Source organism: Manis javanica, chromosome 4, assembly GCF_040802235.1.
Source record: "Manis javanica isolate MJ-LG chromosome 4, MJ_LKY, whole genome shotgun sequence".
Lineage (NCBI taxonomy): Eukaryota > Metazoa > Chordata > Mammalia > Pholidota > Manidae > Manis > Manis javanica.
Window position 1 is genome coordinate 117,320,221 of NC_133159.1, and position 12,187 is coordinate 117,332,407.

The following is a 12,187-nucleotide window of genomic DNA, read 5'->3' on the forward strand; positions in this document are numbered from 1 at the left end:
ATAAAAATAAAAGAAAAAAAAACAGGGTATTGCATTGGTTGTCATACAGAGCTTTTATTCTTTACCCTTAAGACTGCTTAAACAGTAAATTTATAACTGGCCCAAATTTCCCAACTAGAAAATTCTTGATATATTATTTTATTTGCCACAAACTCAACATGAGAAAAGGCCCTGCCAACCACAGAACACTGGCATCCGTCGCCTTCTGCACAGCTATTCCATGTTTGCTCCCTGCTTCAGTCCCTTCTGCAGTATCTCTGCAAGGACACTGCAGGTTTATGGACTCTTGCAGAGCCAAAGAATTCCTGTCCTAGAATCCCATGCTGCCTGTGGACACATGTACCTATTAAAAAAGCTCATCTTGTGCTGAAGTCTGTCATTTTCATTTCTCATCGTTCCTTTGATTTCTTTTGGGGCCTAAACGAGTCCTATTTCTCCCCCTTCTAACACCGGTCTTGGCATCCCTTTTGCCCTTTCTTCCTCAGGCTGGAAATCCCTGGCAGTGTATGTTCAGCTCCCTTCAGGACATGAGTTTCAGGCCTCCCTTTACTGGCCTGTTATAAAGCTCAGAACCGGCCACTCTTGCCTTGCTCTGGACACTCCCTTCCTAAGAAGTCTACGTAAGCTTTTCTGCACAAACACTCCAGATAGTGGAAGCTCACTGACACCAGAACCCATCTTTTGTGAACGTGCTGCTCAGTTGCATCTTTGCTCTGATCTTTTATTGTTACAGGATGACTTCTGGACCCAAGGCAGAGAACTAATACTCCTCTGAACTTCATCTTACTCCATTTCATCTACCATTCCAATCTCTCAGAAATTACTAGTTATTTACTTAAGAATCGACTGTGAACAAGACATGACATTAGGCTTTGAGTCTAACATGCTTGATTCCATCTAGAAAATTCTTCACCTAAGGGACTCAAGACACTGCTTCAGAGTTTTTATGACACATCCTGGGTTCCAACACAGTCCTTTCTGCAGTCCGGAAGGGAAAATGGACGGTAACAAGTCCCTGGAAGATGCATTTCACCTCTCTTCCACGTAAACCACGATAGGTTAAATGTGTTTCATGACGGGACTTCTATTGTGAAAGATAATGATGCTCCATCTGTGCCTTTTACACTTCTTGTTTCTTCTCCGTCAATAATATATCAGTCAACTGCTTGTCAGAGACACTTAGCTGCTGACAGGTCCTCATAACCTGACTAAGGTAAACTGCCAAGAGATGCTTGCACTGGAATACAAAACATAACAAACCCATTAAAAACTGGCAGGGCCAGCCAGGCTAACCAAGACCTCTCACCACCATCACATTTAGTAGGAAATGTGGGGCACACAGTTTTTGGGCCTTCAACTTACTACCTAAGAACTGCAGGCAGAGATGAGACAGATGCATTCTTTCTAGAAGCCAGAGGGGACAAAGGAAGTTTCACTTCACCTGTTTTTTTTTTGGGAAACAGTTTAGACCCTGTTGCCAAAGTGAAAACCAAGTCAGGCTCCTCCTTTTAGTCCTGTTACACTCTTTCTTCTTTGCTTCCAGAAAGTTAATTGCAGTGGATAACATCCCTGCGTGTGTGTGCTCTCCTGGCTCCCCTCCCCAAAGCTTCATCTGCAACCTTTTAAATAAAAAAAATCAAGAAATTGATGTAGTTCTAAAAATAGCACTGCATTTTGGGAGGGTAAACCCAAAGAGATGACTAGCTGAAGTCAAGGACAATACACTACTATTTGTTTCAACATGTAGAGAAATTCCCGTTTTGTACAACTGTTAAACTGCACAGTAAGGCCTAAGTTTCTTTCCTAACATAACTGCAGTGGGACGAGCCATCCCATTCTCACCAGCAGGCTGTCACTCTTCCGTAGCACTGTGAAGGCAAATGCAGGACATGAACAGTAATGACAGGAAGCCAAACATGTGTATGTTTTACCAGAACTTCCAAGTACCTAGAAAAAAAGGAAGGAGGGGTCAGACTCCCAAAGGAGTGCTGGAAACCCCTTCTTTCCCTTGAATAGATCTGAGGGTTCTGCAAATTGTACTGGGAAGAACTGCAGAAACACTTTACACGAAAGTGGAAAGTACCCTTGTGTGCCCCTCCTTCTCAGTGCTCTGACCTTGAACAAGGAAACTGAGTTACAGGCTGGTTAAACCATCCACAATTTTGTTCACCTACCTAGCAATTCAGAGGGCCCACTGCATGGACTGAATATAGACAGGTGGAGTGGGAAACTCCCTTCACCTACACTTCACTGTGGTGTTTCTTAGCCTTTGTCATTTCACAGCCTGTGTGTAAATTTCTAAAGCTTCCACTCACACTTAAAGAGTGTGTGAAAACAGGTAAAAAGTTAGCAGTCAGACAGAAAGGTAGGTCTTAAGAAGAAAATGGGAAAAACCTTTTGAAAAGCATTTTGAGCAGGGAGAAAAAAGCAAGGTATCTTGCAGAAGGGATGACTCAGCTGCTCAGGATGGTCTCAGAAACAGGCAAGCCTGGATCTGCCTATTTATCCAGCAGGATGGAAGAAGGACACAGATGTTAGGGTTGGTAAGAGGCCGAGTGCGGGAGCCAACAGCCTCTTGGCCGTCAAGGGACAAAGACACAAATTAGGATGTGACTGGACAAACTTGGAGAAATCACTTAAGTTCCTCTACCACCAAGTAGCTAAAAACAAAAATGCTGAGGGCCTTATCCTAGTGTTGATTTCCAAACTGGAAGTGTATTTTGTATCCACGGGAAGAAGGTATGTCCCAAGGGTGGAATTCACCACAGGGCATTCAAACTAGTTTTAGGTTCTAAGATGGCAATTTAAATGAAGAGGCCAGGAGGTTTCTGTTTTGTTTTTTAGTATCATCACTCCCAGTATCCTTCTCCTCCTCTCTTACGAAAAATAAAGCAAAAGCTACGTCTTCAACCAAAAAACAGCAGGGTTGGAAAGTTGTGCTTCTGTTTGTCAACGGCCAGTGATCACATGATTCAGCTATGTCACTACAATTTTTTGACCTAATTGGTAGAATTCCTCGGGAATTTCTGAATTACCAGAAATGGCCAATGATTTTTGAGGTAAGGGTAAAAAGATGCCTACTGTACCCATTAAAAATTTCAGCCTCAGTTACAAATTAGGTACTAAAAAGAACCACATCTTACATATTTCCTATCTCAAGACACTGGTATGTTTTAAACCTATCACCTTGACACCATGTAAATTGTGGAGGAATTTCCCTAATGTTACCTGGAAAACTTAAACAGAAGGGAGACCATTAAAGCAGACTGTATTCCACTTTATCCTTAAACAAAACCCACCAGCATCCAGCAGTAACACGAACAATTCTTGGGTCTTTAAACTATTACCAATGAATAATACAGATTTTTCTTCCTTTAGTTATCTCCTGTATTTCTTCCCTCTAGATTTACATTTAAGCAGGCAGAAGCCTCTGGAATTCTACACTGACTTGAGTGGTCCACTGGTTCCTTCTTACCATAGGTCTCTAATCTATCAGAATACTCCTTAGACTCTGCTGAATAAATGCGTGGTGACTGCAGGAGGGGGAGAAATTCTATAGAGGTTCCCTTGCCTGCTCCTTTTAAAGGCTGGCTAAGACTAAAAGTAAATCGCTCAACTGCCTGAGGCAATAAATACTGTGACGACATAGTCAATTTTGAATTTGCTTCTTCCTTATCTAGCCACAGTCAACTAATGAACCCAATTATCTGGCAAAAAATCTGAGTTAGAAATGTTTAGCACTGGAAATTAACCTCAGGGATCACCTAATTCAATTCCTTTACTCAACGGAAAAATGACCTCCTATTATAGGAACTGCTCCCAGTTTGTCCACTCATAGTCTGGAATGCTTATCCCCAGGAGGAGAGAGCTTTTTAAAAAAAGAAACATGCAGGAAAGAGGATAATCAAACCGATGAGTTGACACATATGAACCTCACTTGGAGGAAGTCTGCTATGGTTTCACTTAGGCCCTAAGGAGGGTGACCCAGCTAGATGGCCATCCGTTCACAAGGACAGTTTTATTTTATGACTGCTCCAAGTCTCTCAGGGCCCATCACAGTGGTAAACTGTATTTATTGTTCTCTGTGTTCCAGAGAGACTATACATTTCTGTCCTATTAAACACAGGACGGCTCTTTCTGAACGAAGACTATACATTTCTGCCCTATTAAACACAGGAGGGCTGTGTGACCTGGTTTAGCCAGTAAAATGTGAGTAGCCAAGCAGAAATATCAAAAATCGGGGCACACCATGTCCTTTTCTCTCTGCTATGGGATCCACAATGTTCCAGATACTGGCTGCTCCACCAACTGGGATCCCTGAGTGAAGATGATTTTGCAGCAGAGCAGCAACAGGCTTTTAATGGATACAGAACATAAATAAATATAAAACTGTTTCTGTAAGCCTTTGAAATTTTGGGGCCATTGTTACCACAGCATTAATTCAGCCTCTCCTGACTGATGCATCCCCAGCCTCCTAGGTGAGCTAAATTGTTTATTAAAAAACAACTCAGGTAGCAATGATGATTTTAGATTAATTGCCAATACACCTGGAGGACAAAAAGAATATTAGGTTGACCTGGGGAAAGATTATTAGCAGAGTATCAAGGCAATGTCTGACTCAACTTTTATCACTTCATAGAACCTCTGAATTAAGCCAAATTCTTGCTGTATTACTATACAATGAAACTATTAAGGTTAACTTGCGGGTGTATATAAGATTTCCATAGCCTCATTTAATTCAAAGTCCAAGCTGATAGCCTCAATTTAGGAAGTATTTTTATGATGAATTACAGCAATGTAATATAATACAGGATGTGTATGATGAAAATTAAACAAGTCACGATAATCCTGGGAGGAACAAAAGGTCAACAAGTATTTCAAACAAAATCTTTTTACTAATAACTTGACCTCATAGCTAGAGGAAAATTAGAAGTTCATTTGCACAGGTTAAATGTTCTGATACTGGAACTGAGACAAAAAAATCTGAAACTAAGTCACTGACAAAACTCAAAGCCCCTTATTGTTTAGCGTATTCTAGCTACATAAGAACCAAAAATAAAAACATGGAAAAGAAAATGGAGACACCTTCTCAAGTATAAACTATTATTTAAAGTTGTGCTTATTAATCTATAAATTCACCATGAGAAAACTCTAACAGCCTTTTTAAAATAAATACAATCAAAAGTTTTAACTGCAGCACTTAACACTGATTACCCCATTTTCATCAGTACAGAAATGCATAAATATTTTGCTAGATTGGTTATGTTACAATATGATATGGCAACTTAATTCACTAAGCAAAGGCACCTATTTGCCCAAGCAGGCTTTGCTCAGTTCATTCACTAAGAATTACCAGATATGGTTCTCAGCTCTGAGAAGTTCATCATTGTCTGGCCAGTGGGTTTCAGTCCCAGGCAAGTTCACTATGGATTCAATGAGACCAAAGAATGACAATGGAACACTCTTGGGGTGAAAGGGTTTATACCCAACTTTATTCCCACGGTGGCATGTCCATCACTAGAATCCCGCCCAGTCAGAGCGAGTCTACATGCAGCAAGGTGGTCTCTGCCTCTGGGCCTCTCTGCCTCCCTGCAGCCGTCTCAGTCTCTGTCCTAGGCACTGCCACCACTCCAGGTCGGCTCTCCTGCAGCTGTACCACCATGTCACCCAGAGCACTGGGTGGCACTCTTTATTATATAAAGTCAATAGGAATGTATTACCGACGTGTGTAGTGAGCTAGCTGACCAGGGCCAAGTGAGAATCCTGACCACAGGAACCTTCACTTTATCCACAATCATAAACCAGAATCCAAACACTGAAAAAATTTCCCCTTCCTGGCCATCACCAAGGCTTAGATTATATATGTTACCTAGAGCCGATAGTTTCTTTTTTTACTGCTTCCAGCCAGACACAAAATTTGGAGACTACTGACAATACTTTTATTTCATTCATAATATTCCCTCCACTCAGTCCGAGCTGCACTTGTCGTTGTCTCCTATGGCTAAACTGGGGAGTGGAAGGGTTGAGGGGAGGTGTGCGTTGGAGTTTGGCCTCCTGTTTACATAAAGAAGACAGGCAGAGCGGGAGAGCTCTTAGAAATCCCAGCTGCCAGAGGTGACTGTTAATTTACTTTTCTGCATCTCAGTTTCCTGCAAAATAAATACCAGGCTGGGCTTTCAGTGAGTATTATCAATAACACATGAAAGTAATTTAGAGTCTGGTAAGAGGCTGTTATTTACAAATCCACCTATCTTAAGCTCCAGAAAGCAAAACTAAGATCAAAGTAGGCTGCCTGCACTCAGCACAGTTTGACCCTTAATAAATACTTCTTGACAAGGTTTTTTTTTTGAAAGCAAAGATATGACCATTTTATTATTTTTTATGTTTTTTGCTTTTTTTTGAGAGGGCATCTCTCATATTTATTGATCATATGGTTGTTAACAACAATAAAATTCTGTATAGGGGACTCAATGCACAATCATTAATCAACCCCAAGCCTAATTCTCAACAGTCTCCAATCTTCTGAAGCATAACGAACAAGGTTTTTACATGGTGAACAAGGTCTTACATAGTGAATAAGTTCTTACATGGTGAACAGTGCAAGGGCAGTCATCACAGAAACTTTCGGTTTTGATCACGCATCCTGAACTATAAACAATCAGGTCAATTATGATTATTTGTTTGATTTTTATACTTGATTTATATGTGAATCCCACATTTCTCCCTTATTATTATTATTATTTTTGTTTTTTTAAATAAAATGCTGAAGTGGTAGGTAGATGCAAGATAAAGGTAGAAAACATAGTTTAGTGCTGTAAGAGGGCAAATGTAGATGGTCAGGTGTGTGCCTATAGACTAAGTATTAATCGAAGCTAGACAAGGGCAACAAAAAAAACCATGGATGCAGAGTTCTCTCAAAACAGGGGGGGTGAGGTTCTAAGCCTCACCTCTGTTGATCCCCAATTTCTGACCTGATGGCCCCCCTGCGACTGTGCCTGTCTTAGGTTGTTCCTCCCTTGAGGAATCTTACCCATCTCTGGCTAACCAGTCATCTTCCAGGGCCATACAGGGAAATGTAAAGTTTGACAACAGTTTTGAAAGAGCATTTCTGACAGATGATTCTGAGCATGTGAAACAATCTCAAAATGCATTTTGGCTCTTGCTTGTAGACAAGAGATAATGAAGAAGATGCAGACGTCAATACATTTTGGGGGCAGAAAAATGCCTCTATTAAGAAACAACGGGAAAGCAAAAGTTGACTGTACTCGATTAGACCTGAGAGAAGAGCTGTTCCACATCAGTTCTATATAATGCTACTAAGCAGTTAATAGGTCATATTTATCTTAATTACTAATATACTAATTTTGCTAAATTAGTCAAATGTTTTTCAACAATCCAGGAAATAGTTAAAGCTTGCAGTTTCATGAAAACATTTTGTCCCAAAGAGTTCCTGTTGAGCTAATCCCCACCTCTAAATTTCTACCTGGTAAACACGCCTCCCACTGGGTGATGAGATTAAGGTGACAGACTGTCGATCAACTAGGTCCAAGGCCTGGACAGCCGATGAGCCAAAGACAAACTTCAGCCTGGGAAACAGAAAGGCTTCAGATTAGACTGCCAGGCTCTCAAAAGTTACCTCAGTACCTTGACCCAAAGGATCACCACTGGCATTTTTTAAAAACTCAATTTATTTTAATTTGGAAAAAAAGGTAATATATCAGAAACGCTTGTAATCAATCCCGCAGAGTAAATGTTAATATGCTGTTTACAAATAAAGAAGTTCTTTATACAAATGAAGTGCTTCCTATTCTTTCCAACCTCCTTTCATGTAAGGCAACTACATGCATTTGTTGGTTTTCTTCCCATTAACGTTTCTGTCACATCATACATTGTGTGTGTGTGATGGGCATTCATTTGTGTGTGTGTGTGTGTGTGTGTGAGAGAGAGAGAGAGAGAGAGAGGAGAGAGAGAGAGAGAGAGAGAGAGAGATGGGCATTCATTCTGATAATTTCCATTTTACGCTATTATAACTTTCCATAGTGGAAATAGTTATTCCACAAGCACTAATGAGAGTTGTTTTCTCCACATCCTCACCAACACCAGTATTATCAAATTTTTACATCAACCATCTGATGGGTGTTATTTGTACTTTTTGGATTAGTAATAAAATCCAAACGATGTATCAGCTGTTAAGTGACATATCAGAGACAAATTTGGTATGTGGAAAAATTCTTACTGTATGTTAGTTAGGTAAGATTAAGCACAAAACTATTTAGAAACTCAGAATCATGTTAAAATTTTTTAAAGAACATCTATAATTATCTCAAAATAAAACATTTAATTGAAAAAACAAAGAAGGCAATAAACCAAACTGTGAGAGTGACTATCACTGTTGATGCTTTTACGATTTATTTTCCAAGAACTTTTTTTTTTTTTTTTACAAGTATGGACTATTTTTATAAACTGCAAAATAAAACGGCTGGGTTGAACTAAAACTGAGAAGTTAATGTTTTCATATGATCTGACACAAAATAAGTCAGAACTACTAAGGCTTCAAAATTACAGATTCCAACAAACCAGTCTCTGTACAACCAACTCACTGAAATGGGGAGAGTTTTTAATTTTTTTACATCAAACATATTAAGACTATGGACAAAGAAAGAAAATAAAATCTGGTGACAACTTAATCACACTTAACTTTAAAACTTACAAAAAAAGTTCTATTAGGAATTTTTTCAAACCCCTCTTGTTCACTTTATGACATCACAGCTCTTGAATGCAGTACCTTTCTACATCACTTTTAACGGTTACGAAGAATTCCACTGTGAAGATGAATTACTTTTATTTTTCCCAAACTCTATTTTTGGGTAATAAGAGTTTATTAAATCCAATTAAATCTAATTATTCATTAGATTGTTTCCAGGTGTTTTTTTCCCTACCATAACCAATATTGGACAAATATGCTTTGTGAAATCTTACGTGCATCTATGATCGAAGTATTAAGTGAAATTTCTGGACCAAAGCTCTTATTGCCTGTTGCCAACCAATTGACTCTTACCAACAGGGTATCAGTTACCCTTTTTTCCATATTTTTGCCAGCATTTGGAACATTATTATGTCTTTTTGTGGCAGCTAGTTTTATGGATGGGAAGCTATATTTATGATCCCTAGTAAGATTTATCATTTTTTCCAAAGTTTTTGGCAATGTTTTATTATTGCCTATTTTCTTTGTTTTAAAAGTAGTAATATTTTTAAATAATGTATAATCTTTGTAAAAAATTTACTACAGACAAAGTTTAAGCCCTTCTTTAAACTCCACCACCTTCCTTCTCCCTAAGATAGTCATTGGTATATGCTGGTGTAAATCTTTATGGACTTTTAAACACAAGTGTATATATGCAATTAAATGTCACTTATTCCCAGGTAGCTTTCACTTTTTTGTTATTGAGAATGTAATTATATTTTTGTAAATATATTTGTGTATTAAGGAAAATGATTTTTAATTTCTCTATTTTATAAAATAACTTTCTTTTGGTTTTTAAAAAGTAGTTTTATCATGTACATATAATGATACTTTGTGTTTCTTTGCAGATACTTCTAATTTCTTTTTCATCTGTTAGTCTAACAGCTACAACTTCTAGAACAATGTTAAACACAAGTGGCAAATAGAACAATATGAGAATGCCATCTACTGTCAAATAGGGTATTAGCTATTCACTTGAGACAGATTTTTAGCAGTCATGTCAAGAAAATACTGTTTTTAGCTTAATAAGAACATTAAAAAAAATTCCAAATACAATAGGATATATACTTACGATAATAGATGCTCATCAGGAACTGTAAAATAGGAATGGAAAGAAAGTTAAATGCGTTAAACGAGTGACCAGACATTAAAATCTTTAAAAATAACCAAAAAGATTTTAGTGTAAGATGGCAAATTGAGCCTATGCATCTAATTTCACTCCTTCCCATTATTCCACTAAACAATAATAAAAGGATTTTTGTTAAGAAAGCATAAACTCCCAAAGATGAAGACAGGGAGAAACAATAGCTAAGATACCTTGGAAAAAAGACCTGAGAAAACTTAACCCTAAACTAGCAATGGGGAGAGCCAAACAACAACCTGACTTACCTCCATAATCAAAATTCCCCACCAAAAAAAAAAAAAGAAAAAAAGAAAAAACCTTCAGGAATGAGTGGCACCAGGTAGCTTTGGAAGTGGAAATAAAACAGGGGCTAAAATAAGTGAGACTCTTTGAAAGTAAGTTTAAGAAGTTAAAAGGTAGAATAATGTCTGAGGAAATACTATTTCCAACATTTAATTCAATACCTAGCCAAATTATCAATTAACTCTGGGGACAGAAAAATAACTTTTTCAGATATGTAAAGCCTCAAAAAGTACATCTCAAGTACTCTTCTTCAGGAATCTACTAAAGTATGAACTCTGTAAGGTAGTAAACCGATAAAAAAAAAAATTGTAGGATGTACTAAACCAAAGGCTCAACATAGGTAAAGAGAATTCACAGGCTAATAATAGTAAAGGGAGATTTCAGGAGGCAGCAGTCCATATTAGAGCAAGTCAGAAGGCTCTAGAAGAGATCTCTATAGGAAAATGAAACTGATAAAACACTTTATTCACCTGAACATCTTGAGTAGAGATTCATAACACTGGTAAGGAGTCTGAGGTTGAATTAGGGATAAATACATAGAAAAATAAAGCAGCAAACACAAGAACAACAGTCGTAATTCCAGGGAAAACAAAAGGTTATGCAGGAAAGGAAAAATAATCCTAGCATTAGGTACAGCTGTGACTAAATTTTACATCATACTACAAGCATAAACTCAGAATCTTGATCTAAAAAAAAAACCCTTGAAGGATGAGTCAGGAAGAGTCTATGACTGTAACAAAAATTTTTTAAGTAGCAGGAAATGGTCTGCTGAAAAAGAAACCTGAATCAATGTCAGTGGTCCCACTAGCATCGTGGGCACCTACGAGGCTTCCTCCAAGACCATCACAGTGCATATGGATTCATTCGGACCCAGGGCCCACCCTGGCAACCACTGTTGGAGTTGACTACAGACTGGCTTTCCCTCACCCTTTCGGGGATCAGAACATTTGACTACCTGGCTGGCCTAATCTTTTAAGCTTATACACTGCTTTAGTTTTAACTGAAATGAGAAAAATAACTCAGTCCTTTAAAATCAGTAACTCAAGATAAACCCTTTCAAAATGTAGATCTTTTAAAAACAGAAGTCATCTAATTGAATAAAAGCAGTGACTGTTTTAAGGCCTAAGGTGGCCATTTGTACATTGGTTTAGTAATTCTAAACTAGTTGATGCACTTTGGATTGGAGGTATTTCTCTTAACACTAGTAGGCTGTGAACACGTCTCGGGACCACCTCGGCCATTTCGGCGAGCAGGTCAGAGCATCCTCTGCTGGTCACCGAAGGAAAAAGGTACTCGCACGACATCCAGATTTACCCTTAGTCATCGCGCTTGGATGTTGGGTTTTGTGCCTCTAAAATATTTCTTTGCTGAACGAAGTGTATGAGAGCATCCAATTTAAAGTTAACATAAGCTTTTGAGGGGAGAAAACACAGACAAGTTTAGTGATTCCGAGATTCACCTCTCAGTCCCCGCGGGCTGCGGTCCCGACCCGCCGGGCCGGCCCCTGCGGCCCCCGGGCTGGGTGGGCGTCGGTTCCCGCTTCCCCCAGCGCTGGCGCACTCCCCGGAACAACCGCGCTTTCCCTAAACATATTTGCAAACTTGGTTTTCCTCTCCCTGCCACTCTCGCTCCTCTCCTTCCGAACAGGGGGTTTGAAGATACAACCACGTGTGAAAAAGCACGGGCTCTGCGGGGCGAGGGGCGTGGGAGCCCGAAACCAGCGCCCTCAGGCCCACAGACTACCACCGCCCAGCCTGCACCGCCCACAACGCAACCACACACGCCCTCCGGCTCGTACTTCGTGCACACTCCCGCACCGCCGCGGCCATCTCGTTCAGGAGCTCCTCCACTACAGCCGGCAACGTGACCGCCGGCAACGCAGGCAAGGAAGCGGCCATGGCACCGGACGCCGCGGGCTCCTCAAAGCGCGCGACGCCCACACGGACCTGCGTAAGTTTCCCGCCCCCAACCGGGGGCGGGGCGAGGCGCGGTGACGTAGTATGCGTCATTGCGCACGC

The 12,187-nt window shown here is 39.8% G+C and overlaps 1 protein-coding gene across 3 annotated transcripts; it reads right to left on the bottom strand.

The window, feature by feature from the left end:
• Positions 1-29: 29 nt before the first annotated feature.
• On the bottom strand, positions 30-12,178 carry ZSWIM7 (zinc finger SWIM-type containing 7). Of its 3 annotated transcripts, XR_005059929.2 has the most exons (6): positions 11,968-12,178; positions 9,816-9,837; positions 7,484-7,586; positions 1,843-1,947; positions 1,442-1,619; positions 30-1,237 (listed from the first exon to the last, which is right to left on the bottom strand). XR_005059929.2 is itself a non-coding variant. In XM_017671384.3 (5 exons), exons 1-5 carry the CDS (start codon positions 12,176-12,178, stop codon positions 1,121-1,123), a joined length of 558 nt encoding a protein of 185 aa, XP_017526873.1. In that variant the 3' UTR covers positions 30-1,120. The 3 variants fall into 3 exon arrangements, 2 of the variants coding, with proteins under 2 accessions (XP_017526873.1, XP_036869113.1); XM_017671384.3 differs by lacking the exon at positions 1,442-1,619; XM_037013218.2 differs by lacking the exons at positions 1,442-1,619; positions 1,843-1,947.
• Positions 12,179-12,187: the final 9 nt, after the last annotated feature.